Source organism: Lepisosteus oculatus, chromosome 18 (assembly GCF_040954835.1).
Source record: "Lepisosteus oculatus isolate fLepOcu1 chromosome 18, fLepOcu1.hap2, whole genome shotgun sequence".
Taxonomy (NCBI): Eukaryota; Metazoa; Chordata; class Actinopteri; order Semionotiformes; family Lepisosteidae; genus Lepisosteus; species Lepisosteus oculatus.
Genome location: NC_090713.1, coordinates 21299213 through 21326253, shown reverse-complemented (window position 1 = coordinate 21326253; position 27041 = coordinate 21299213). Strand labels below are relative to the sequence as shown.

General features: G+C 56.7%; 3 protein-coding genes across 5 annotated transcripts in view; 2 read left to right on the top strand and 1 right to left on the bottom strand.

Annotated features, from left to right (window-relative positions):
- The first annotated feature begins 7870 nt into the window (after positions 1–7870).
- Positions 7871–10360, top strand: uqcc3 (ubiquinol-cytochrome c reductase complex assembly factor 3). Its single transcript, XM_015339719.2, has 2 exons — positions 7871–8074; positions 9393–10360. The coding sequence occupies exons 1-2, from the start codon at positions 7961–7963 to the stop codon at positions 9513–9515; spliced, it is 237 nt and encodes a 78-aa protein (XP_015195205.1). The 5' UTR covers positions 7871–7960; the 3' UTR covers positions 9516–10360.
- A 476-nt stretch (positions 10361–10836) lies between these two features.
- Positions 10837–13297, top strand: LOC138224024 (distal membrane-arm assembly complex protein 1). Its single transcript, XM_069180264.1, has 2 exons — positions 10837–11183; positions 12364–13297. The coding sequence occupies exons 1-2, from the start codon at positions 10991–10993 to the stop codon at positions 12426–12428; spliced, it is 258 nt and encodes an 85-aa protein (XP_069036365.1). The 5' UTR covers positions 10837–10990; the 3' UTR covers positions 12429–13297.
- A 287-nt stretch (positions 13298–13584) lies between these two features.
- The window catches only part of ubxn1 (UBX domain protein 1), a 21130-nt gene continuing 7673 nt past the window's right edge, over positions 13585–27041 (bottom strand). For all 3 annotated transcript variants that reach the window (XM_069180261.1, XM_069180263.1, XM_069180262.1), the window contains exons 6-10: positions 20498–20689; positions 19492–19543; positions 18035–18157; positions 17064–17244; positions 13585–15255 (exon numbers count right to left, since the gene is read on the bottom strand). In XM_069180261.1, the coding sequence (XP_069036362.1) occupies positions 15215–15255; positions 17064–17244; positions 18035–18157; positions 19492–19543; positions 20498–20689 (589 nt within the window). In that variant the 3' untranslated portion in view covers positions 13585–15214. The remainder of the gene's footprint in view (positions 15256–17063; positions 17245–18034; positions 18158–19491; positions 19544–20497; positions 20690–27041) is intronic.

Sequence of the window (27041 nt, the reverse complement as noted above, 5' to 3'; positions counted from 1 at the left end):
ATACACACACACTGCCTCTAATACACACACACTGATACACACAGACTCTAATATACACACACTGCCACACACAGACTCTAATACACACACACTGCCTCTAATACACACACACTGACACACACAGACTCTAATACATACACACTGCCTCTAACATACAGAAACTGACACACTCAGCCTCTAATACACACACACAGCCTCTAATACACACAAACTGACACACACAGACTCTAATATACACACACAGACTCTAATACACACACACTGACCCACACATAGCCTCTAATACACACACACTGACCCACACATAGCCTCTAATACACACACACTGACCCACAAAGACTCTAATACACACACACTGACACACACATAGCCTCTAATACACACACACTCACACACTGCCTCTAATACACACAATCCAAGGGCTTCTCGGGTCTCTTAATTGAACAGATTACTAGGTGTTTCCAGTCTTTTAAAATCTGTAAGATTAACTAGACTAGGGCTCCCCAGAGCCAGGAATGGAGACCCCTGATCTGTGTTCTCACGAGTTGTTTTTCCCATAGTTCAAAGAATAAAGCACTGGACTGTGCTTTTACCCTGATCTCACTGGGCTTTACTGCGCTGGACTGTGCTTTTACCCTGATCTCACTGGGCTTTACTGCACCGGACTGTGCTTTTACCCTGATCTCACTGGGCTTTACTGCGCTGGACTGTGCTTTTACCCTGATCTCCGTGGGCTTTACTGTGCTGGACTGTGCTTTTACCCTGATCTCACTGGGCTTTACTGCGCTGGACTGTGCTTTTACCCTGATCTCACTGGGCTTTACTGTGCTGGACTGTGCTTTCTGCTGTATATGGGTGTAATTGGTTGAACACAAACCCAGATATTTCGTTTGATTTTTTCAAAGACAATATACTTCCGTGTCTGAGTGAGAGCAGCAGTTTGCACCAAAATAAATATGGAGATGAATAATAAATCGCTTGTCCCACGTGCTCTGGGAGCCTCTCGCCTGTGGGGACGGAGTGGGAGTGAATAATTGACAAGACGAGGGCGGATTAGTGCCAGGACTCTCGTTCCAGGTCTGTCTCACACAGCCACAGCCAGCAGCTGCCCACTGGACACTAGAGAGGGACAGACTGTGAACAGAGAGACAGGACAGCAAGGGGGACAGACTGTGAACAGAGAGACAGGACAGCAGGGGGACAGACTGTGAACAGAGAGACAGGACAGCAGGGGGACAGACTGTGAACAGAGAGACGGGACAGCAGGGGGACAGACTGTGAACAGAGAGACGGGACAGCAGGGGGGACAGACTGTGAACAGAGAGACAGGACAGCAGGGGGACAGACTGTGAACAGAGAGGCGGGACAGCAGGGGGGACAGACTGTGAACAGAGAGGCGGGACAGCAGGGGGACAGACTGTGAACAGAGAGACGGGACAGCAAGGGGGACAGACTGTGAACAGAGAGACGGGACAGCAGGGGGACAGACTGTGAACAGAGAGACGGGACAGCAGGGGGACAGACTGTGAACAGAGAGACGGGACAGCAGGGGGACAGACTGTGAACAGAGAGACGGGACAGCAGGGGGACAGGCACCTTCAACTGTCCTGTAAAGTGCTGTGAGACGCCACCTTTAAAGGCGCTTTATAAAATAAAGTTTAATAAGAAGAATAATAACCGATGTTTGCTGATCGACTCAGACCCGGACAGGGCCCTAACTCCACTGTAACCATTGCACAAACAGACACACCTCTCTTTGTTCAGATGTGCTGAGGCTCTGAAAGTACAGGAACAAATCCAGTATTATTCTCTTTCTCTGTCTGTCAGGGCTGGGGTTTTTAAATTAGGTTTCAGATGGCATCTGCGCAACGCGTCTCCTCGCTGCTGCGCACTTCCTGTTCTGCTTGGCGAAACAGTGTTGCACGCTCTCTCTGAGGAGCAGCTGATATCTCTCTCTCTCTCTCCCCCTGCTTCAACTCACATCCTCGTTTGTCTTGCTAATGAACTAGCTAATGAGCTACAGGGGAACGAGACAAAAAAAAAGTTCTGATCAGGGTCTGAAACGTCCTTTTCACACCACAGCCAGAGAGGGGAGGGGGAGGGGGGGAAGGATTTGAAGGTTGCACACGCGTGCAGACTCTTGCGCGACATTCATTTGCTTCCTCCTGCCTGGTGGCACCGATCGACGCCTTTCTGATGCCTGTAAGTCCAGACAGGACCCATCAGGTTCACGTGACCTGCTCTTCTGAAACTGGACACTTTCGGGTTGACCCTGCAGGACGATCGATCTTTTTCTGGGGTTTTTGCTTCGCTTCTTGCAAAACTCGACGACTAAAGGCCATGACAGCAAAAGGCACAGGGATAAAAGCTCTGGGGCTCCTTTCAAGATCAGTCAGTCTGTTCAAACAGGTGTGTCGTAAACACTGAGCCCTGGGGTGCAGGGAGATTGGGGTCCCCACACACACAGGATCCTGGGGGTCACCTACCACTGGATCGAGACAGGGGACACTGAGCCCTGGGGTGCAGGGAGATTGGGGTCCCCCCCCCCCCCCACACACACACACAGGATTCCGGGGGTCCAGACGAGCGGTCTGGCCTGGTGCCCCCCCTCTCTACCCCGGGCCGAGCCAGCTGGAGCCCAGACCCGGGAATGAGACAGCTGGTGCTTCTCTCATCAGCACCAGCACGGCCAGGCAGCGAGAGAGCCCAGACTTCACACTCTCCTCCTCCTCCTCTCCCTCCCTCTCCCTCGCTCTCTCCCTCTCCTCTCCCTCCATCCAACTCCCTCTCCTCTCCTCCTCTCTCTACATCCAACTCCCTCTCCTCTCCCTCGCTCTCTCCCTCCATCCAACTCCCTCTCCTCTCCCTCGCTCTCCTCTCCCAAACTCCCTCTCCCTCTCCTCTCCTTCTCTCCCCAACTCCCTCTCCCTCTCCTTCTCTCTCTCTCTCCTCCCCTTCTCTCCCTCTCCTTCTTCTCTCCCTCTCCTCTCCTCCTCCTCTCCCTCCATCCAACTCCCTCTCCTCTCCTCCTCTCTCTACATCCAACTCCCTCTCCTCTCCCTCGCTCTCCTCTCCCCAACTCCCTCTCCTCTCCCTCGCTCTCCTCTCCCCAACTCCCTCTCCTCTCCTTCTCTCTCTCTCCTCTCCTTCTCTCCCTCTCCTCTCCTTCTCCCCCTCTCCTCTCTCTCTCACCCTTGTGTCGGCTCAATCTGCCCCCCCCGCCACCCCTCCTTCTCCCTTCCGGCAGGCGAGGCCTGTTGAGGGGGACCCTGACACCGCGCCCCCCCCTCCCCCCTCGCCCTGCTCTTCGCCGATACCTGTCGCGGTGCAGCCAGGAGACTGGGAGCACTGGGAGACTGATGGGGAGAGATAGTTCTAGATCAGAGCAGGAGGAGAGCAGCTCCATCACCTGTCTGCCCGTCTGCCTGTCTCTGTCGATCTCATTCCTCTTTCTTCGAGAGAGACGGGGCTCCAGATCGCCCCTGCCTCACTCATTCCTTAATTCCCATCTCTCCGCCTCCGCTGACAGACTAATTGCAGGAGTTAACGCGGTAATGGGGAATGATGTCAATCCTGAGGGAGGGGGGAGAGAGAGGCAGCTGTCTGCCAGCGACCACAGGAGAGACAGGGAGAGAGCAGGGAGTTTCCAGACCAGGTCATATTGTCACCTGCGGTCCGGTCTGGGTCACACTGTACCCCTACAGTCCAGAGCCCGCCTGTCCAGTGTGGGTCACGCTGTACCCCTACAGTCCAGAGCCCCCCGGTCCAGTCTGGGTCACACTGTACCCCTACAGTCCAGAGATCGCCGGTCTCCAGTCTGGGTCACACTGTACCCCTACAGTCCAGAGCCCGCCGGTCCAGTCTGGGTCACACTGTACCCCTACAGTCCAGAGATTGCCGGTCCAGTCTGGGTCACGCTGTAACCCTACAGTCCAGAGCCCGCCGGTCTCCAGTCTGGGTCACGCTGTACCCCTATAGTCCAGAGATCGCCGGTCCAGTAAAGCCCAGTAAGATCAGGGTAAAAGTGCAGTACAGTGCAGTAAAGCCCAGTGAGATCAGGGTAAAAGCACAGTACAGTGCAGTAAAGCCCAGGGATAAATGCTCATGCCCAAAGCTAAAATGCTAAACAGATTTAGGTAAAGGTTCCCCCTCCCCTCGAGTAACACAGTACCTGGTGTGTCTCCAGTAAATACTGGACAAGGATCCAATATCACTGCCTGGAAAACAGACAGGAGGAAAGAGAGATAGGAGGAGAGGAGGAGAGAGAGGAAGAGGGAGAGAAAGGAGGAAAGGGAGAAGAGGAGAGAGAGGAAGAGAGAGGAGAGAGAGAAGAGGAGAGTGAGGAAGAGGGAGAGGAGGGAGAGAAAGGAGGAAGGGGAGAAGAGGAGAGAGAGGAAGAGAGAGAGGAGAAAGAGGAAGAAGAGGAGGAGAGAGAGAAGAGGAGAGTGAGGAAGAGGGAGAGAAAGGAGGAAAGGGAGAAGAGAAGAGAGAGAAGAGGAGAGTGAGGAAGAAGGAGAGGAGGAGAAGAAGACGGAGAAGAGGAAAGAGAGAAGAGGAGAGGAGGAGAGAGAGAAGAAGAGAGTGAGGAAGAAGGAGAGGAGGAGAAGAAGAGGGAGAAGAGGAAAGAGAGAAGAGGAGAGGAGGAGAGAGAGAGAGAGAGGTGTCAGTGAAGGAGACAGAGAGCCCACCAACCACACTGAGCCCCAGCGCACCCCCTTTCCCAACGGGGCGCCATCACCTGCAATCCAATTAGCGCTCCTCCACAGGAACGTCTGCTCCGCTCGGGACAAGCGAAGGGGATAATTAAATGAGCAAATGGGCCGTTAACCCACACCCCCTCCCCCGCCCGGGCAGGCGAGATGAGCGAGAGATCTGGGATTTCCAGCCCCGGAGAGGGTCCCGGATCAGCAGTATTCCCAGAGATCCCATTAAGAGGTCGCTACCATTCCTGCCGCGGGGGGCTGGTGTCAGAGTATCGCGGCCCTCAGTCCCAGCGACAGGTCAGACCCAGCTGGGGTCTGGAGGAGCACGTGCTGGTCAGGTCTGACGACACACAGGAAAGCAGCTTACAGTACAGGGGTGCATCACAGGGGGATTTAGACTCAGTGGCCAGAATTCAGACTCCCACTGCACAGCAGCCTGATCCACTCCGGGTTTTACAGTGCCGCCAACCAGAGTGCCACTGCGCAGCGATAAGATCCACTCCAGGTTGGACAGTGCTATGAATCGGACCCCCACCACACTGCAGCCTGATCTACTCCAGGTTTGACATGGCTATCACCTAGACTCCCGGTGCACAGCAGCCTGATCCGCTCCGCGTTTTACAGGTCATCAGTCAGAGTCCAGTGGCTTGTAAGGAACATCTTGAGAAACAGCTGTAAAAAAGCACATTCATATCTATTGTCTAGAAATGTTCAGGAAGCTGTATATATTTGTACCTGGTGGTACTATGATCCAAAGGGATGTAGCATTTTTCTACTGGACCTCATTTTAAAGCTTGTCCCGAGCTAGATAACTGCTGGGTTAGGGTAAGATTTTTGTGCCTATTCTGGAAAACATTCACACCTTCAGCACTCATCCCTCCTTAACACACTCCTACACAGAGACACACACTGACTCACAGACCTACAGACCCAGACACACACACCGATCACTCACACAGCACGAATCACACTCACACACACACACAGACACACACGTCAGCCTGCTCTCGCACCTAGACTGTCAGCCCAGGATGATAGCGCCGAATAATTACAGCAACACGTAAGAGCCCAGGCACAGCGTGATCTCGGAACGGCGAGTCCTGTCTGTTCAAAAACGGCAAGATGGAGGAATTTGGAGACGACACATCGGGTCCGAGCGGAGCCTCTCTAGGTTTTGCTGGGAGCCACTGTCTGCTGCAGGACCAGTCACCAAAGTCCATTTTCTAATGGTTTCTTCCAATGCAGGGCCCACAGAGGTCAGAGGGCACAGGGAGGGGGTACACCCCGTACACAAGACGCCAATCCGTCTCAGCACACACCCAGGAGGGGCGGTGGAACATGCAGACTCCACACAGACAGCCCCCCCCCAGGTCCAAATAGGAGCCCAGGGCTCCAGCACTGACGAACCACTGCACCAGTGTGCCACCCACTCTGCCATTACTGGAAATCAAGGAATGAGTCACCCCAGCCAGTCCTCCAGGGGGGGGACACTCACAGGGGTGAGGTAGACAGACACTAGTCTACTAGTTCATCTCTGGGAGGATTGAGAAAGCGTCCAGGTGCGAACACCCCCCACAACCCCCTCCACTGCGGCATCAAAACCAGAAACCGAGCGCTTGGGGGTGGAGGCAGCGTTGGCCGACCTGCGTAGTAAGGGAAAGCGTGCGATCTCCGTGACGAGGGCGCCCTCTGGCGGTCGTCTGCCGTTTGCTCGCCTCCCTGCCGCGCATGTCCGAGGGGACTCGCCGTCGTTCCCAGCTCCTGCCGCGCAGTCACAGGTGCGAAGAGTCGCTATGAAGGCGCAGCGCTGAATCAGGCAGCGCAGCGCTCAGAGCTGTGATTCTTAATACCGCTCGACCGCGGAACCGCCTACAGCAAACCTGCTTCAGGAAATAATGGTGTTCCTAGAGCTATTTATTTATTTATCGGCAGTGCTGTGGGAAGGCTCGCCTGAAAGAGTTTAAAGGCGAAACTATCACGGCAGAGAGATCGTCAGATCCTGCTGATCTCAGAACCTCGAATTCTGAGGAAGGCCGATTGCAACACTGAAGAAGTCTGCCTGCAAGAAGATCTTTTCATTCTCCACAGTGCGGGACAAATGAAGGATATTGATCTTAGCTGGCAGCCATATCGCCCTGCAGCTCCCAGGAGGTGTGAGCCTGGCCAGTGCCTGGAGGGGAGACTGCTGGGAAAGCTGAGGCTGCTGCTGGAAGAGGTGTGAGTGGGGCCAGCAGGGGGCGCTCACCCTGCGGTCTGTGTGGGTCCTGATGCCCCAGTATAGTGACGGGGACACTAGACTGTAAACTGCGCCGTCCTTCGGATGAGACGTCAAACCGAGGTCCTGACTCTCTGTGGTCATTAAAAATCCCAGGGTGTTTCTCGAGAAGAGTAGGGGTGTTACCCCGGTGTCCTGGCCAAATTTCCCCCCTGGCCTTTACCCATCATGGCCTCCTAATAACCCCCCTCTCTGAACTGGCTCCATCACTCTGCTCTCCTCCCCACTGAGAGCTGGGGTGTGGGGAGCGGACTGGCACCTCATCCAGGTGGGGGTACACACTGCTGGGGGTGGAGGGGATCCCCCTGACCTGTCCAGAGCTCTGAGTGGAGGCTCCAGGAAAGAGCTATAGAAGTGTAAGAAAGTATTATTGTTGTTGTTCGTTCCAGATGCCCTCAGTCTTGCTAACAAGTGCTAGAAGTCTTAGCGATATGATGTCTATTGGACAGAGTCCCCACTACAGATGTGCATGTGCCTTCCTCAGTGTTACACGCTGTTACTTTCATAATCACTGCTGTGGTTCGTTTGCTGTTTTTATTTATGTAAATAAAAGCTTTTTTATTGTCATGCGTTGTGTATTTCAGCGCTTGCTGGTTAAATTACCCCCCCCTCCTCCTCCTCCTCACGGGGATGAAGAACGTATATTTTATAAACTGAATATTACTTATTTGATCCTAGAACCTGGGTTTTAACAAGAGCTCGGACGATTACAAAAAAACGTAAAATGGGGCCGTTCTGATTTGCATTTGATCGCGGATGTACTCGATCGCGGGGATAAGAGAAAGCTTTTTCTTTCGGGAAAGAAACGGTTCCGTTTTAGAGTCGCAGCCCAAACGCCTGCGCGGAGAGAGGTCGCCTCTGCGCAGCTGCAGGGCGGACAGCCGCTCGCCCTGCTGTCCCACGGTGCACCGCGGCTCCCCCGGTCCTTAGCCGGGCTGTCCGCGCCGACTGCCTGCCTGGAGTTTCCTCCGCATCTGTAGTCATGAGCAGCAAGTGGATTATCTACACGGGGCTGGTCGCGGGGGCGATGGGCACGGCCGTCGGCTTGTGGATGGTGACCGCCCCCGGAGAGAACCGCAGGAGAGAGATCTTGAAGGCAAGGGCCGCTGGCTTGAGTGTGTGCCCCTTTTTCTGAACAACACCAGAAAAACAAAACACCCCTAAGCAAGACGCTGCGTTAGAGTGCCGAAGCTGGCTGGGTCTTTTTTTAAAAAACAAAAAATTAATTAAATGCATAAAGAATTTCCAAATACAACTAGCGGAGCCGAAACCAGTACAAGAGAAAAAAGACACCATCAGGAAAAACAAGCAATTCACTGCCAGAGATGATGAAGTAAATTATATAACCAAATTATTATTATTTTTTTTTTGCATATGTCAAATGTTAACTTGCCTTTGCACTTGATAGTTTCTTTATTAACGCGTTTACCCGGTGTCGGCTGGGGTTTGTGCGTTTCGGGGAGTTCGGGTCCGTCAGCGCTGAGGGTTCTCAGATTTCTGTTCTAGATGACCTCTCCGCTCCACACTTAAACCTGTCGCCTGAATCTACCCTTGATCCAGGTTGGTCGCTTTGTAACAGTGTAGAAACCTGCTAGACGGAGACCAAGATTACACACCCCTATAATTCTATTAAAAATGTGAGAAATAATAAAGCACGGAAAACATATGATATATGTAAGAAATACAATTTAATCACATAATTTACCTATTACCTCTGGCGGTTAATTGTTTATTTTTCTGTTTGTGTTTGTTTTCATGTACCTATATTGATCCTCTGGTTGTATTTGTATTTGTAAATTCTTCATACATTTAGTAAAAATTATAAAAATAAAAGATTACACACGTCTATATAATTACTAGACAGATAATTAGTAGTTACACCCTATTAGCCTCCAATTCCACAGCGCTCTGATCCACTTCAGGTTTTTCACACGCTGACTCTGCTGTAGAAACGTGTGTGTATCCAACTGCTGTGCAACTGGGATTTGATTGTCACCGAGTAAACTCTGGAGTGGATCGGGCTGCAGGGCAATGGGAGTCTGATTGACAACAGTGTAAAACCTGGAGTGGATCAGACTGATGTGGAATGGGAGTCTGATTGACAACAGTGTAAAACCTGGAGTGGATCAGGCTGATGTGGAATGGGAGTCTGATTGACAACAGTGTAAAACCTGGAGTGGATCAGTCTGATGTGGAATGGGAGTCTGATTGACAACAGTGTAAAACCTGGAGTGGCTCAGACTGATGTGGAATGGGAGTCTGATTGACAGCAGTGTAAAACCTGGAGTGGATCAGGCTGATGTGGAATGGGAGTCTGATTGACAGCAGTGTAAAACCTGGAGTGGATCGGGCTGCTGTGGAACGGGAGTCTTGCCTTCCCCTCGTGATTTCCGTCTGCGCTTCTTTGCCGTCAGAACCTGCCGGAGTCGAACCCCGTGAGGCTGCAGGAGACGCGGCGGAGGAACGCGCTGGAGCTGCAGGTGCTGAAGGAGGCCGCGGAGACCAACGACAACGTCGCGCGGCGGTTCGGAAAGTAGGGCGCCGCCCCGCCCCCCCAGTTCCTCCCGCGGCCAGGCGGGGGGGCGGCCGGGAGCGTCCGTCGGCTGGTCGGGGATACAGGACGGGTGCCTGGCCGACGCCGAGGAGGGGGCACCGTGATAAAGCAACGAAGAACCGCAGTTCTCAATCTCCTCTCCTCTGTTGTTCCCCCATTCCTCGCTTCCCTCTCTCCCCTTCTCCTCTGCTTTCCTCCCTCCATCTCTCCCCCCCCTGCCTCCATCACCCTCTCCGTCTCTCCCTTTAACTCTCTCCTCCCTCCATCTCTAGCACTGGCTGAGAGCAGATACTGGCTCCTGTTCGGGGAGCTCCGGTTTCCCAGTTTCCATTCCAGCCCGGACTGGTACCGACCTCTTTTGAAGCAGCACCGGGTCTCTGTCCCCGCTGTCCCCACTGCCTGTGCTCAGGGCTGCGGGTCACCTGTACAACCCTGGAGTGAAGGTCACTGGACTGCAGGGTGCCCAAGTCCTCTCCCAGGACAGCTGCAGACTCGCCCGGTGTCTCAGCAGGACAGCTCCCAGTTAGGTAAACCAGTTAAGGACTGAATTGGTTCTGTTGAAAGTGACCTTTAGCCCCAGACAGTGCTGACTACGTAAACCCACGGATAGCAAATTCATTTTTTTCCAGTTTTGCTTCTCAACCTCCAGCGCTGCTGGATCTCTCCTCTGGGTACCCTGTCCTGAAAAGATCCAGCATCTCTGTGCTGTGTACTGGCTCTGTAAATATCGGATGTATTTTGTCATTTGCAAACATCGCATTTGTTTCTGATGTCTGTAAATCTGAACTGCCTTTACGCAGTAAATTAGGAATAAATAATAAATGATGACTGTCTTGCGTGGTTTTCATCCCTAAAGATCGTGATCATCGCATGATCGTGCTCTGTATTGAATCTGCATAAGATCTCGGTGATTAAGGCACTGTATTTCCACGGGGCGTTTCAGTTAAAAAACTCTTCTTTGGCTGCGCAGAAAGAAAAACAATCCGATTAATTAGATAATAGTCGTGATTCAGATAAACATATATTGATTAAGTTTGTTGGTGTTTGTTTTTAATAAAAAGGCGGAGACCGTTTGGTGGTGGTGGAGGGGAGTCCCCATTACCTGTAAAGCGCTTTGAGTGGAGTGTCCTGAAAAGCGCTATATAAGTGTAAGCAATTATTATTATTATTACTGACTTTTAAGAATCGCCCCCTATTCCGATGCGGCGGAACCAATGTCGAGTTGCCACACGTGTGCACACGGACACATAACGGAGACGCTCCTGGTAGACAACTTCCGGGGAGTGAGGTGTGTTTTTTTTTGCTTTGCTTTGCTGGAACGTCTTCCGGGGAAGGAGGTTAAAAGCCATTTGCAATGGACTGGGACGGTTAGCGGGAGGTCGTGACTGCTCTGGGGACGTTTGTTTGAAAGACAAGTCCTGTTTTTTTTTCTGGTTAAAAACAGTACGCTCTCTCCTCATGCCTCCGAGGATTTATGAGTTGCCGGACAAAACCCCCGCCCCCATGTTCGGGGACTGCTGGGGCTGCCGGGCTGTGTGCGGCTCGGGGCTGGTGTCGGCCGGCGGCATGGTCGTCGCAGCCACCCGCCGGTTCCTGGGGGGAGGCCGGCCGGCCTCCATTGGGGTCGTGGCCCAGATCGTCTTCGGGGCCAGTGAGTGGGTTTTTGGTTTGTTATTGTTCGGATAAAAGGTTTTAAGGAAAGGTCCGGTCTCTGTGAGAGACCGGGGGTGACTAGGAAGAGTAGCCGGTCACTCAATGGAGTGAATACTGCCGCCTTTCACGAGCCCGGGCTGTTCGAGTAAGGGTGTTAATCCCCTGTCGTGGCTGTACCCCTCCCCTCTGGGCTTGACAGCCGGGCGTCTCTTGATGTCGTGATCCTGAATTCACCAGGTGAAGCAGTTTCTCTCTCCTCCCTCTGATCTGTTGTGTAGTGGGGGGCCGCTGGGGCAGAATGAACACTGTGCGTCTCTCAGGTGGGGGCTGCTGGTGCAGAATGAACACTGTGCATCTCCCAGGTGGGGCTGCTGGTGCAGAATGATCACTGTGTGTCTCCCAGGTGGGGCTGCTGGTGCAGAATGATCACTGTGTGTCTCCCAGGTGGGGGCTGCTGGTGCAGAATGAGCACTGTGCGTCTCCCAGGTGGGGCTGCTGGTGCAGAATGATCACTGTGCGTCTCCCCAGTGGGGGCTGCTGGTGCAGAATGAACACTGTGTGTCTCCCAGGTGGGGCTGCTGGTGCAGAATGACCACTGTGTGTCTCCCAGGTGGGGCTGCTGGTGCAGAAAGATCACTGTGCGTCTCCCAGGTGGGGCTGCTGGTGCAGAATGATCACTGTGCGTCTCCCCAGTGGGGGCTGCTGGTGCAGAATGAGCACTGTGTGTCTCCCAGGTGGGGGCTGCTGGTGCAGAATGATCACTGTGCGTCTCCCAGGTGGGGGCTGCTGGTGCAGAATGAGCACTGTGTGTCTCCCAGGTGGGGGCTGCTGGTGCAGAATGAACACTGTGTGTCTCCCAGGTGGGGCTGCTGGTGCAGAATGATCACTGTTTATTCGACGCTGAAAAGAATCAGTGTTTTGGCTGTGGAGCCACCCCTTCTCTTTTCAGTGTGGAATGAACCTCTGCTTCTTCCTCTTTCACTGTTGTCTAACGGAGATGTCATGCTCTCCAGACTGCACTCAGTACATGAGGCTTGATATCCGGGAATTCTTCCAGTGTCCAGGATGAGGGCCGCGGAGACGTTCAGGAGGCTGTGCGCTCGCTGTGAAGATATTTAGCAGTTATTTTTCAGCTTGAGCCCGCGCTGACCCACTCTGTGCTTGTGTGATTTCTTCAGGCTTGGTGGCGTGGGGGGTTGTGGTGATCGCTGACCCGATAATGAGGCATCCGAGGAAATCGTGACGATCCGGCAGGGAATGGTGCACGGAGTGGACCGGGACCGCGCCCCTTCCTGGACCAGGACTGGACACCACTGCTGCGGACACACTGACCCCTCCTGGACCAGGACTGGACACCCCTGCTGCAGACACACTGACCCCTCCTGGACCGGGACCGGACACCCCTGCTGCAGACACACTGACCCCTCCTGGACCGGGACCGGACACCCCTGCTGCAGACACACTGACCCCTCCTGGACCGGGACCGGACAGCCCTGCTGCAGACACACTGACCCCTCCAGGACCGGGACTGGACACCCCTGCTGCAGACACACTGACCCCTCCTGGAGCAGGACTGGACACCCCTGCCGCAGACACACTGACCCCTCCTGGAGCAGGACTGGACACCCCTGCCGCAGACACACTGACCCCTCCAGGACCAGGACTGGACAGCCCTGCTGCAGACACACTGACCCCCTCCTGGACCAGGACCGGACACCGCTGCCGCAGACACACTGACCCCTCCAGGACCAGGACCGGACACTGCTGCCGCAGACACACTGACCCCTCCTGGACCAGGACTGGACACCGCTGCCGCAGTCACACTGACCCCTCCTGGACCAGGACTGGACAGCCCTGCTGCAGACACACTGACCCCTCCTGGACCGGGACTGGACACCGCTGCCGCAGACACACTGACCCCTCCTGGACCAGGACTGGACAGCCCTTTTGTAAAAATCGGCTCAAAATGAGGTACAGGGGGTGTCCCTGTACTAACAGGAGGACCTCACTGCAGGAGGATGAAAGTATTTCATGTTGCAGCCTGTGAGTTCCTGCAGCAGAGCCCAATAATTCATGGAAAAAAATCAATAAAAGAAACTTTCATTGAAACTAGTCCTGTCGTCCTGTCCATGATTATGCCCGATGACTTTTCCTTCCCCAGTCCTGTCCACACTCTGCTGGCCGCCACGTTCAGGGAGGGGGTGGAAGTCCAGCGCTCCGGTGCCGGGTTTTAGAGGCTCCTCGCGGTCAGCAGCCTATCCGAAGGCGAATCTGCCTTCCGAGGCACTGAATTGGCCCGGGTGGAGTGAAAACCCGAAACGGACCTGGCCAATTCAGGACTGGGGTTTTCCCCCACCTCCCGACTTAAAACAACCACAGACATGATATAACGCAGAACAAACTTTTCTTTCTTTTTTTTAATACAACAAAAATGCAACAAATACACCTGTCCGTGTCTCACCCCTATCTCATCCAAGTGATAAGAGTTTATAAATGGACCAATTTGTCCCAGACCGGAGGTGGTCCGGGCTGCTAAGTTTCCCATACAGGACAGGTCAGATTGGGGGCTCAAAGCACCAGGGCCCGTCTAGTCCTTTCCCAGAAGAACTTCCCGGGCTGGCACGGCCCAGACAGGTTCCGTCTCGGCAGCAGGGTGAGGAAACGGGAACACAACGTTGCCGGCGCGTCCTGGGTGTGGATTTCGCCACAGGGGGGGCTTCTGTACGTTTCCGAGCTGAAGCCCCTCTCGGTCCGGATCCGCTGGCTGTCACCCGAGCTTCCCGCCGTGCCTGCCTGCCTGGATCGGGACAGCCCGACCCCGCCACAGGATCCTAGAGCGTTCCCCCAGCCTGGGTCTGGGGACCCCGAAACCTGCTGCTCTTCCACAGGGCTAATGGAGCTAATGAGCCGCTTGACTGGAATATCTGCCAGATCTGGAAGTGGAAATCACTCCCAGTCTCACACACCCACACACTCACAATACACACCCACTCTCACTCACACTCACAATACACACCCACACACTCACAATACACACCCACTCTCTCACAATACACACCCACACACTCCACACCCACTCACACACTCACAGTACACACCCACTCTCTCACAATACACACCCACACACTCCACACCCACTCACACACTCACAATACACACCCACTCTCTCACAATACACACCCACACACTCCACACCCACTCACACACTCACAATACACACCCACTCTCTCACAATACACACCCACACACTCCACACCCACTCTCACTCACACACTCACAATACACCCACACATTACACACCCACTCTCACTCACACTCACAATACACACCCACTCTCACTCACACACTCACAATACACCCACACCCACACAATACACACCCACTCTCACTCACACACCCACACACTCTCAATATACTCCCACTCTCACAATACACACCCACTCTCTCACAATACACACCCAGTCTCAATACACACTCACACACACCCACTCTCACTCACACACACACTCTCAATACACTCCCACTCTCACAATACACACCCACTTTCTCACACACTCACAATACACACCCACTTTCAATACACACCCACTCTCAATACACACCCACTCACATTCTCAAAAACCCACTCACTCACACACAAACACACACACACCCCCCCCCCACACTCCAGCTGTGCCAGGGCTGGGACGGGCACCACTGTCTGGTGCAGGTGGTCTCTCTCTCTCTGCTTCCTGGCACCAGCGAGCAGAATCCGGACAAGCGGGCCTGTCAGCTGTTTCTCCAGCCCCACCGGGCCCGGTGCCGTGTAGAACCCTGGTCCACTCCACAGCCCCGGATCCAGCCCGTCCTCGGTTCTGATCCGCTCGGTTCTTCGGCAGCCGGACCAGCGCAGCTGGCCGGGAGGCAGTCTGGCGGTGTCCTCCAGCCCGGCTCCTGTCCCCAGGAAAGGGGAAAGGGGTCGGGGTCCGGGGGGGGGGGCAGGAGGGGGGTTCTGGGCGCAGGAGTCCCCCCCCCCCACAGTTCCTGGTCTTATTTCTTGGCCACAATCAGGACAGCAGAGGGAACCAGACCTGCAGGGCAGAGAGAGAAACCATCTCTGAGGGTGTGCACAGTGTGGGGGGGTGACAGGGGTGTGCACAGTGTGGGGGGGGGGGGTGACAGGGGTGTGCACAGTGTGTGTGGGGAGTGTGTTTGTGGAGTGAGTGTGTGTGGAGGGAGTATAAGTGGTATTCAAAGTGTGTGTGGAGTGTACGCAAGGTGTTCAGGCTGCATATTCAGGGTGTGTGTGGAGGGAGTATCTGTGCTGTTCAGGGAGAGTGTGGAGTATGGGCGCGGTGTTCAGGCTGCCGTGTTCGGGATGTGTGCGAGGTGTGAGTGTCGGAGGTGTTCAGGGAGAGTGTGGAGTGTGGGCGCGGTGTTCAGGCAGCGGTGTTCGGGGTGTGTGCGGTGTTCAGGGAGAGTGTGGAGCGCGGGCGCGGTGTTCAGGCTGCCGTGTTCGGGGTGTGTGCGGTGTTCAGGGAGAGTGTGGCGCGTGGGCGCGGTGTTCAGGCTGCGGTGTTCGGGGTGTGTGCGGTGTTCAGGAAGAGTGTGGAGCGCGGGCACGGTGTTCAGGCTGCGGTGTTCAGGGAGAGCGTGGAGCGTGGGCGCGGTGTTCAGGGAGAGCGGGGAGCGTGGGCGCGGTGTTCAGGGAGAGTGTGGAGTGTGGGCACGGTGTTCAGGCTGCGGTGTTCGGGGTGCGTGCGGTGTTCAGGGAGAGCGGGGAGCGTGGGCGCGGTGTTCAGGGAGGGTGTGGAGCGTGGGCGCGGTGTTCAGACTGCGGTGTTCGGGGTGCGTGCGGTGTTCAGGGAGAGCGGGGAGCGTGGGCGCGGTGTTCAGGGAGGGTGTGGAGCGTGGGCGCGGTGTTCAGACTGCGGTGTTCGGGGTGCGTGCGGTGTTCAGGGAGAGCAGGGAGCGTGGGCGCGGTGTTCAGGCTGCGGTGTTCTGGGTGTGTGCGGTGTTCAGGGAGAGCGGGGAGCGTGGGCGCGGTGTTCAGGCTGCGGTGTTCAGGGAGAGCGGGGAGCGTGGGCGCGGTGTTCGGGGTGCGTGCGGTGTTCAGGGAGAGTGTGGAGCGTGGGCGCGGTGTTCAGGCTGCGTGCGGTGTTCAGGGAGAGCGGGGAGCGTGGGCGCGGTGTTCAGGCTGCGGTGTTCAGGGAGAGCGGGGAGCGTGGGCGCGGTGTTCGGGGAGAGCGGGGAGCGTGGGCGCGGTGTTCAGGGAGAGTGTGGAGTGTGGGCACGGTGTTCAGGCTGCGGTGTTCGGGGTGCGTGCGGTGTTCAGGGAGAGCGGGGAGCGTGGGCGCGGTGTTCAGGGAGGGTGTGGAGCGTGGGCGCGGTGTTCAGACTGCGGTGTTCGGGGTGCGTGCGGTGTTCAGGGAGAGCGGGGAGCGTGGGCGCGGTGTTCAGGGAGGGTGTGGAGCGTGGGCGCGGTGTTCAGACTGCGGTGTTCGGGGTGCGTGCGGTGTTCAGGGAGAGCAGGGAGCGTGGGCGCGGTGTTCAGGCTGCGGTGTTCTGGGTGTGTGCGGTGTTCAGGGAGAGCGGGGAGCGTGGGCGCGGTGTTCAGGCTGCGGTGTTCAGGGAGAGCGGGGAGCGTGGGCGCGGTGTTCGGGGTGCGTGCGGTGTTCAGGGAGAGTGTGGAGCGTGGGCGCGGTGTTCAGGCTGCGTGCGGTGTTCAGGGAGAGCGGGGAGCGTGGGCGCGGTGTTCAGGCTGCGGTGTTCAGGGAGAGCGGGGAGCGTGGGCGCGGTGTTCGGGGTGTGTGCGGTGTTCAGGGAGAGCGGGGAGCGTGGGCGCGGTGTTCAGGGAGAGCGGGGAGCGTGGGCGCGGTGTTCAGGGAGAGTGCCGTACCCAGCTCGCGCAGGGGCTTCTCCATGTCGTCCTCGGTGAAGACGCGCCGGGGGTAGGGGGTCAGCAGGAGGAAGTCCTCCGGCCCCGCCCCCCCGTTCAGCTGCACGTACACGCGCACCGCGGCCAGCGGCTCCTGCGCCTTGAAGACCGCGGTCAGGGCCGAGCCGTCCAGCAGGCGCACCTACGGACACGGGGTCAGGGGTCAGACAGGGTCAGAGGACAGGAGTCACAAACAGACAGGATCAGAGGACAACAGACACAGACAGACAGGGTGAGAGGACAGGAGACACAAACACAGACAGGATCAGAGGACAACAGACACAGACAGACAGGGTGAGAGGACAGGAGACACAAACACAGACAGGATCAGAGGACAACAGACACAGACAGACAGGGTGAGAGGACAGGAGACACAGACAGACAGGGTGAGAGGACAGGAGACACAAACACAGACAGGATCAGAGGACAACAGACACAGACAGACAGGGTGAGAGGACAGGAGACACAAACACAGACAGGATCAGAGGAGAACAGACACAGACAGACAGGGTGAGAGGACAGGAGACACAAACACATACAGGATCAGAGGACAGGAGACACAGACGAGCTGACAGGTTCAGAGGACAGGAGACAGACAGGATCAGAGGACAGGAGACACAAACACATACAGGATCAGAGGACAGGAGACACAGACGAGCTGACAGATTCAGAGGACAGGAGACACAGACAGGAGAAACAGACGAGCTGACAGACAGGATCAGAGGAGAGGAGACACAGACGAGCTGACAGACAGGTTCAGAGGAGAGGAGACACAGACGAGCTGACATACAGGTTCAGAGGATAGGAGACACAGACGAGCTGACAGACAGGTTCAGAGGACAGGAGACACAGACGAGCTGGCAGCATCAGAGGACAGGAGACACAGACGAGCCGACAGCCAGGACTACGGAGCAGCACAGAAAGAGCCCTACCTGAATGCGACACTCGTCGTACTCTTTCTTCGCAGGAGCAGGCGCCTGACTAGCTGAGGGACAGGAGGGGGAGGCCTCTGTGGGGGGAGAGGAGGGCACAGCGCCCCCAGAACCCCCTCCAAACTGAGAGAGAGAGGGAGCGAGGGGGGTCAGCACCATGTGCACAAACACTGGGGACCCACAGACAGAGAGAGGGGAGCACAGACAGGAGACACAGGGGAGAGAGGGCAGGACTGAGAGGAGAGCACAGACAGGAGACACAGGGGAGAGAAGGCAGGACTGAGAGGAGAGACAGAGAGAGAGGAGAGCGCAAACAGGAGACACAGGGGAGAGAGGGCAGGACTGAGAGGAGAGACAGAGAGAGAGGAGAGCGCAGACAGGAGACATAGGGGAGAGAAGGCAGGACTGAGAGAAGAGCACAGACAGGAGACACAGGGGAGAGAGGGCAGGACTGAGAGGAGAGACAGAGAGAGAGGAGAGCGCAGACAGGAGACATAGGGGAGAGAAGGCAGGACTGAGAGGAGAGACAAAGAGAGAGGAGAGCGCAGACAGGAGACACAGGGGAGAGAGGGCAGGACTGAGAGGAGAGACAGAGAGAGAGGAGAGCACAGACAGGAGACACAGGGGAGAGAGGGCAGGACTGAGAGGAGAGGAGAGCACAGACAGGAGACACAGGGGAGAGAGGGCAGGACTGAGAGGAGAGACAGAGAGAGAGGAGAGCACAGACAGGAGACACAGGGGAGAGAAGGCAGGACAGACAGGAGACACAGGGGAGAGAGGGCAGGACTGAGAGGAGAGACAGAGAGAGAGGAGAGCGCAAACAGGAGACACAGGGGAGAGAGGGCAGGACTGAGAGGAGAGACAGAGAGAGAGGAGAGCGCAGACAGGAGACACAGGGGAGAGAAGGCAGGACTGAGAGGAGAGACAGAGAGAGAGGAGAGCGCAGACAGGAGACAGGGGAGAGAGGGCAGGACTGAGAGGAGAGACAGAGAGAGAGGAGAGCGCAGACAGGAGACACAGGGGAGAGAGGGCAGGACTGAGAGGAGAGGAGAGCACAGACAGGAGACACAGGGGAGAGAGGGCAGGACTGAGAGGAGAGACAGAGAGAGAGGAGAGCACAGACAGGAGACACAGGGGAGAGAAGGCAGGACAGACAGGAGACACAGGGGAGAGAGGGCAGGACTGAGAGGAGAGCACAGACAGGAGACACAGGGTAGAGAAGGCAGGACTGAGAAGAGAGCACAGACAGGAGACACAGGGGAGAGAGGGCAGGACTGAGAGGAGAGACAGAGAGAGAGGAGAGCGCAGACAGGAGACACAGAGAGAGAAAGAGGAGAGAGGAGAGCACAGACAGGAGACACAGAGAGAGAAAGAGGAGAGAGGAGAGCACAGACAGGAGACACAGAGAGTGAGAGCGGGCCAGAGGTGTCTCCAGGGCTGAGTAGTCAGTCACTCACTTTCTGGGCTCTCTCTGCCTTGTCCCGCGCAATCTTCTCTCGAACCCGCTGCCTGCAGAGCAAACACGGTTACACACAGACAGGACCACACACCACACTGCTACACCGTTACACACCACACGACTACACCGTTACACACCACACTGCTACACACTCTTACACGCAGAGCTTTGAGATCATTTCGGATTAAAGGTACAGTACTTATTTCTTCAGGGAAATATACTGTAGAACCCGGAGCGGATCGGACCGCCCTGCAGTGTGACTCGGCCTGACGCTGTAGAACCTGGAGCGGATCGGACCGCCCTGCAGTGTGACTCAGCCTGACGCTGTAGAACCTGGAGCAGATCGGACCGCCCCGCAGTGTGACGCGGCCTGACGCTGTAGAAGCCAGAGCGGATCGGAGCGGATCGGACCGCCCCGCGGCGTGACGTGGCCTGACGCTGTAGAACCCGGAGCGGATCGGACCGCCCGACGCTGTAGAACCCGGAGCGGATCGGAGCGGATCGGACCGCCCCGCGGCGTGACGTGGCCTGACACTGTAGAACCCGGAGCGGATCGCAGCGGATCAGAGCGGATCGGACCGCCCGACGCTGTAGAACCCGGAGCGGATCGGAGCGGATCGGAGCGGATCGGACCGCCCCGCGGCGTGACGTGGCCTGACGCTGTAGAACCCGGAGCGGATCGGATCGGAGCGGATCGGACCGCCCCACGACATGACGCGGCCTGACGCTGTAGAACCCGGAGGGGACCGGAGCGGAGCGGACCGGACCGTCCCCGCAGTGTGACGCGGCCTGACGCTGTAGAACCCGGAGCGGACCGGAGCGGATCGGAGCGGATCGGACTGCCCCCCGCAGCGTGACGCAGCCTGACGCTGTAGAACCCGGAGCGGACCGGAGCGGAGTGGATCGGAGCGGATCGGACCGCCCCGCGGCATGACGCGGCCTGACGCTGTAGAACCCGGAGCGGAGCGGATCGGATCGGACGCTGTGGAACCCGGAGCGCTGACCTGGCCAGCCGGTCCTCCAGCTTCTCCCTGCGCCGCTCCTCAGCCAGCTTCCTCATCTCCTCCTCCTGCAGGCGCTGGCGCACCTGGAGCAGCTCCTGTCCCTGCTTCCGGCGCTGCTTCTCCCGTTCCAGCTCCGCCTCCCTCTCCCTCTCCATCCGCTCCTGCTGCTTGACCCTCATGAGCTCCTCCAGCCTGCAGAGAGAGAGACACACACACCCCGGTCACTGTCTGTCTCTCACACACACTGTCTGTCTCTCATGAGCTCCTCCAGCCCGCAGAGACACACACACACACACCCCGGTCACTGTCTGTCTCTCATGAGCTCCTCCAGCCTGCAGAGAGAGACACACACACACACCGGTCACTGTCTGTCTCTCATGAGCTCCTCCAGCCTGCAGAGAGAGAGACACACACACCCCGGTCACTGTCTGTCTCTCACACACACTGTCTGTCTCTCATGAGCTCCTCCAGCCCGCAGAGACACACACACACACACCCCGGTCACTGTCTGTCTCTCATGAGCTCCTCCAGCCTGCAGAGAGAGACACACACACACACCGGTCACTGTCTGTCTCTCATGAGCTCCTCCAGCCTGCAGAGAGAGACACACACACACACCCCGGTCACTGTCTGTCTCTCATCAGCTCCTCCAGCCTGCAGAGACACACACACACACACACACACACACACCGGTCACTGTCTGTCTCTCATGAGCTCCTCCAGCCTGCAGAGAGAGAGACACACACACCCCTGTCACTGTCTGTCTCTCATGAGCTCCTCCAGCCTGCGGACACACACACACACACACCCCGGTCACTGTCTGTCTCTCATCAGCTCCTCCAGCCTGCGGACATACACACACACCACTGTCACTGTCTGTCTCTCATGAGCTCCTCCAGCCTGCAGAGACACACACACACACCCCGGTCACTGTCTGTCTCTCATGAGCTCCTCCAGCCTGCGGACATACACACACACCCCGGTCACTGTCTGTCTCTCATGAGCTCCTCCAGCCTGCAGAGAGAGAGACACACACACACACCCCGGTCACTGTCTCTCTCATCAGCTCCTCCAGCCTGCGGACATACACACACACCACTGTCACTGTCTGTCTCTCATGAGCTCCTCCAGCCTGCAGAGAGAGAGACACACACACACACCCCGGTCACTGTCTGTCTCTCATGAGCTCCTCCAGCCTGCAGAGAGACACACACCCCTGTCACTGTCTGTCTCTCACACACACTGTCTGTCTCTCATGAGCTCCTCCAGCCTGCGGACACACACACACCCCGGTCACTGTCTGTCTCTCATGAGCTCCTCCAGCCTGCAGAGAGAGAGACACACACACACACACCCCGGTCACTGTCTGTCTCTCATGAGCTCCTCCAGCCTGCGGACATACACACACACCCCGGTCACTGTCTGTCTCTCATGAGCTCCTCCAGCCTGCAGAGAGAGAGACACACACACACACCCCGGTCACTGTCTGTCTCTCATCAGCTCCTCCAGCCTGCGGACATACACACACACCACTGTCACTGTCTGTCTCTCATGAGCTCCTCCAGCCTGCAGAGAGAGAGACACACACACACACCCCGGTCACTGTCTGTCTCTCATGAGCTCCTCCAGCCTGCAGAGAGACACACACCCCTGTCACTGTCTGTCTCTCACACACACTGTCTGTCTCTCATGAGCTCCTCCAGCCTGCGGACACACACACACCCCGGTCACTGTCTGTCTCTCATGAGCTCCTCCAGCCTGCAGAGAGAGAGACACACACACACACCCCGGTCACTGTCTGTCTCTCATGAGCTCCTCCAGCCTGCAGAGAGACACACACACACACACACACACACACACACACACACACACACACACCCGGTCACTGTCTGTCTCTCATCAGCTCCTCCAGCCTGCGGAGACACACACACACACACACCACTGTCACTGTCTGTCTCTCATGAGCTCCTCCAGCCTGCGGACACACACACACACACCCCGGTCACTGTCTGTCTCTCATGAGCTCCTCCAGCCTGCAGAGACACACACACACACACACACACACACCCGGTCACTGTCTGTCTCTCATGAGCTCCTCCAGCCTGCAGAGACACACACACACACACCCCGGTCACTGTCTGTCTCTCATGAGCTCCTCCAGCCTGCGGACACACACACACCACTGTCACTGTCTGTCTCTCATGAGCTCCTCCAGACTGCAGAGAGACACACACACACACCCCGGTCACTGTCTGTCTCTCATGAGCTCCTCCAGCCTGCAGAGAGAGACACACACACCCCGGTCACTGTCTGTCTCTCATCAGCTCCTCCAGCCTGCAGAGACACACACACACACACACACACCCCGGTCACTGTCTGTCTCTCATGAGCTCCTCCAGCCTGCAGAGAGAGAGACACACACACCCCGGTCACTGTCTGTCTCTCATGAGCTCCTCCAGCCTGCAGAGAGAGAGACACACACACACACCCCGGTCACTGTCTGTCTCTCATCAGCTCCTCCAGCCTGCGGACATACACACACACCACTGTCACTGTCTGTCTCTCATGAGCTCCTCCAGCCTGCAGAGAGAGAGACACACACACACACCCCGGTCACTGTCTGTCTCTCATGAGCTCCTCCAGCCTGCAGAGAGACACACACCCCTGTCACTGTCTGTCTCTCACACACACTGTCTGTCTCTCATGAGCTCCTCCAGCCTGCGGACACACACACACCCCGGTCACTGTCTGTCTCTCATGAGCTCCTCCAGCCTGCAGAGAGAGAGACACACACACACACACCCCGGTCACTGTCTGTCTCTCATGAGCTCCTCCAGCCTGCAGAGAGACACACACACACACACACACACACACACACACACACACACACCCCGGTCACTGTCTGTCTCTCATCAGCTCCTCCAGCCTGCGGAGACACACACACACACACACCACTGTCACTGTCTGTCTCTCATGAGCTCCTCCAGCCTGCGGACACACACACACACACCCCGGTCACTGTCTGTCTCTCATGAGCTCCTCCAGCCTGCAGAGACACACACACACACACACACACACACACACACACCCCGGTCACTGTCTGTCTCTCATGAGCTCCTCCAGCCTGCAGAGACACACACACACACACCCCGGTCACTGTCTGTCTCTCATGAGCTCCTCCAGCCTGCGGACATACACACACACCCCGGTCACTGTCTGTCTCTCATGAGCTCCTCCAGCCTGCAGAGAGAGAGACACACACACACACCCCGGTCACTGTCTGTCTCTCATCAGCTCCTCCAGCCTGCGGACATACACACACACCACTGTCACTGTCTGTCTCTCATGAGCTCCTCCAGCCTGCAGAGAGAGAGACACACACACACACCCCGGTCACTGTCTGTCTCTCATGAGCTCCTCCAGCCTGCAGAGAGACACACACCCCTGTCACTGTCTGTCTCTCACACACACTGTCTGTCTCTCATGAGCTCCTCCAGCCTGCGGACACACACACACCCCGGTCACTGTCTGTCTCTCATGAGCTCCTCCAGCCTGCAGAGAGAGAGACACACACACACACCCCGGTCACTGTCTGTCTCTCATGAGCTCCTCCAGCCTGCAGAGAGACACACACACACACACACACACACACACACACACACACCCCGGTCACTGTCTGTCTCTCATCAGCTCCTCCAGCCTGCGGAGACACACACACACACACACCACTGTCACTGTCTGTCTCTCATGAGCTCCTCCAGCCTGCGGACACACACACACACACCCCGGTCACTGTCTGTCTCTCATGAGCTCCTCCAGCCTGCAGAGACACACACACACACACACACACACACCCCGGTCACTGTCTGTCTCTCATGAGCTCCTCCAGCCTGCAGAGACACACACACACACACCCCGGTCACTGTCTGTCTCTCATGAGCTCCTCCAGCCTGCGGACACACACACACCACTGTCACTGTCTGTCTCTCATGAGCTCCTCCAGACTGCAGAGAGACACACACACACACCCCGGTCACTGTCTGTCTCTCATGAGCTCCTCCAGCCTGCAGAGAGAGACACACACACCCCGGTCACTGTCTGTCTCTCATCAGCTCCTCCAGCCTGCAGAGACACACACACACACACACACACACACCCCGGTCACTGTCTGTCTCTCATGAGCTCCTCCAGCCTGCAGAGAGAGAGACACACACACCCCGGTCACTGTCTGTCTCTCATGAGCTCCTCCAGCCTGCAGAGAGAGAGACACACACACACACCCCGGTCACTGTCTGTCTCTCATCAGCTCCTCCAGCCTGCGGACATACACACACACCACTGTCACTGTCTGTCTCTCATGAGCTCCTCCAGCCTGCAGAGAGAGAGACACACACACACACCCCGGTCACTGTCTGTCTCTCATGAGCTCCTCCAGCCTGCAGAGAGACACACACCCCTGTCACTGTCTGTCTCTCACACACACTGTCTGTCTCTCATGAGCTCCTCCAGCCTGCGGACACACACACACCCCGGTCACTGTCTGTCTCTCATGAGCTCCTCCAGCCTGCAGAGAGAGAGACACACACACACACACCCCGGTCACTGTCTGTCTCTCATGAGCTCCTCCAGCCTGCAGAGAGACACACACACACACACACACACACACACACACACACACACACCCCGGTCACTGTCTGTCTCTCATCAGCTCCTCCAGCCTGCGGAGACACACACACACACACACCACTGTCACTGTCTGTCTCTCATGAGCTCCTCCAGCCTGCGGACACACACACACACACCCCGGTCACTGTCTGTCTCTCATGAGCTCCTCCAGCCTGCAGAGACACACACACACACACACACACACACACACACACACACCGGTCACTGTCTGTCTCTCATGAGCTCCTCCAGCCTGCAGAGACACACACACACACACCCCGGTCACTGTCTGTCTCTCATGAGCTCCTCCAGCCTGCGGACACACACACACCACTGTCACTGTCTGTCTCTCATGAGCTCCTCCAGACTGCAGAGAGACACACACACACACCCCGGTCACTGTCTGTCTCTCATGAGCTCCTCCAGCCTGCAGAGACACACACACACACCCCGGTCACTGTCTGTCTCTCATGAGCTCCTCCAGCCTGCAGAGAGAGAGACACACACACCCCGGTCACTGTCTGTCTCTCATGAGCTCCTCCAGCCTGCGGACACACACACACACACACACACACACACACCCCGGTCACTGTCTGTCTCTCATCAGCTCCTCCAGCCTGCAGAGAGACACACACACACACACACACACACACACACACACACACACACACACACCCCGGTCACTGTCTGCCTCTCACACACACTGTCTGTCTCTCATGAGCTCCTCCAGCCTGCAGAGAGACACACACACCCCTGTCACTGTCTGTCTCTCACACACACTGTCTGTCTCTCATGAGCTCCTCCAGCCTGCAGAGAGAGAGACACACACACACACACCGGTCACTGTCTGTCTCTCATGAGCTCCTCCAGCCTGCAGAGAGAGAGACACACACACACCCCGGTCACTGTCTGTCTCTCATCAGCTCCTCCAGCCTGCAGAGACACACACACACACACACACACACACACCGGTCACTGTCTGTCTCTCATGAGCTCCTCCAGCCTGCAGAGAGAGAGACACACACACCCCGGTCACTGTCTGTCTCTCATGAGCTCCTCCAGCCTGCGGACACACACACACACACACCCCGGTCACTGTCTGTCTCTCATCAGCTCCTCCAGCCTGCGGACATACACACACACCACTGTCACTGTCTGTCTCTCATGAGCTCCTCCAGCCTGCAGAGACACACACACACACCCCGGTCACTGTCTGTCTCTCATGAGCTCCTCCAGCCTGCGGACATACACACACACCCCGGTCACTGTCTGTCTCTCATGAGCTCCTCCAGCCTGCAGAGAGAGAGACACACACACACACCCCGGTCACTGTCTGTCTCTCATCAGCTCCTCCAGCCTGCGGACATACACACACACCACTGTCACTGTCTGTCTCTCATGAGCTCCTCCAGCCTGCAGAGAGAGAGACACACACACACACCCCGGTCACTGTCTGTCTCTCATGAGCTCCTCCAGCCTGCAGAGAGACACACACCCCTGTCACTGTCTGTCTCTCACACACACTGTCTGTCTCTCATGAGCTCCTCCAGCCTGCGGACACACACACACCCCGGTCACTGTCTGTCTCTCATGAGCTCCTCCAGCCTGCAGAGAGAGAGACACACACACACACACCCCGGTCACTGTCTGTCTCTCATGAGCTCCTCCAGCCTGCGGACATACACACACACCCCGGTCACTGTCTGTCTCTCATGATCTCCTCCAGCCTGCAGAGAGAGAGACACACTCACACACCCCGGTCACTGTCTGTCTCTCATCAGCTCCTCCAGCCTGCGGACATACACACACACCACTGTCACTGTCTGTCTCTCATGAGCTCCTCCAGCCTGCAGAGAGAGAGACACACACACACACCCCG

Excerpts from the sequence above, each read along its gene's own strand:
- LOC138224024 (XM_069180264.1), top strand. The coding sequence starts at position 10,991 with ATGCCTCCGAGGATTTATGAGTTGCCGGACAAAACCCCCGCCCCCATG. Across the intron at positions 11,184-12,363 it reads CCAGATCGTCTTCGGGGCCA|GCTTGGTGGCGTGGGGGGTT; the intron begins GTGAGTGGGTTT and ends TGATTTCTTCAG.
- uqcc3 (XM_015339719.2), top strand. The coding sequence starts at position 7,961 with ATGAGCAGCAAGTGGATTATCTACACGGGGCTGGTCGCGGGGGCGATG. Across the intron at positions 8,075-9,392 it reads GCAGGAGAGAGATCTTGAAG|AACCTGCCGGAGTCGAACCC; the intron begins GCAAGGGCCGCT and ends CTTTGCCGTCAG.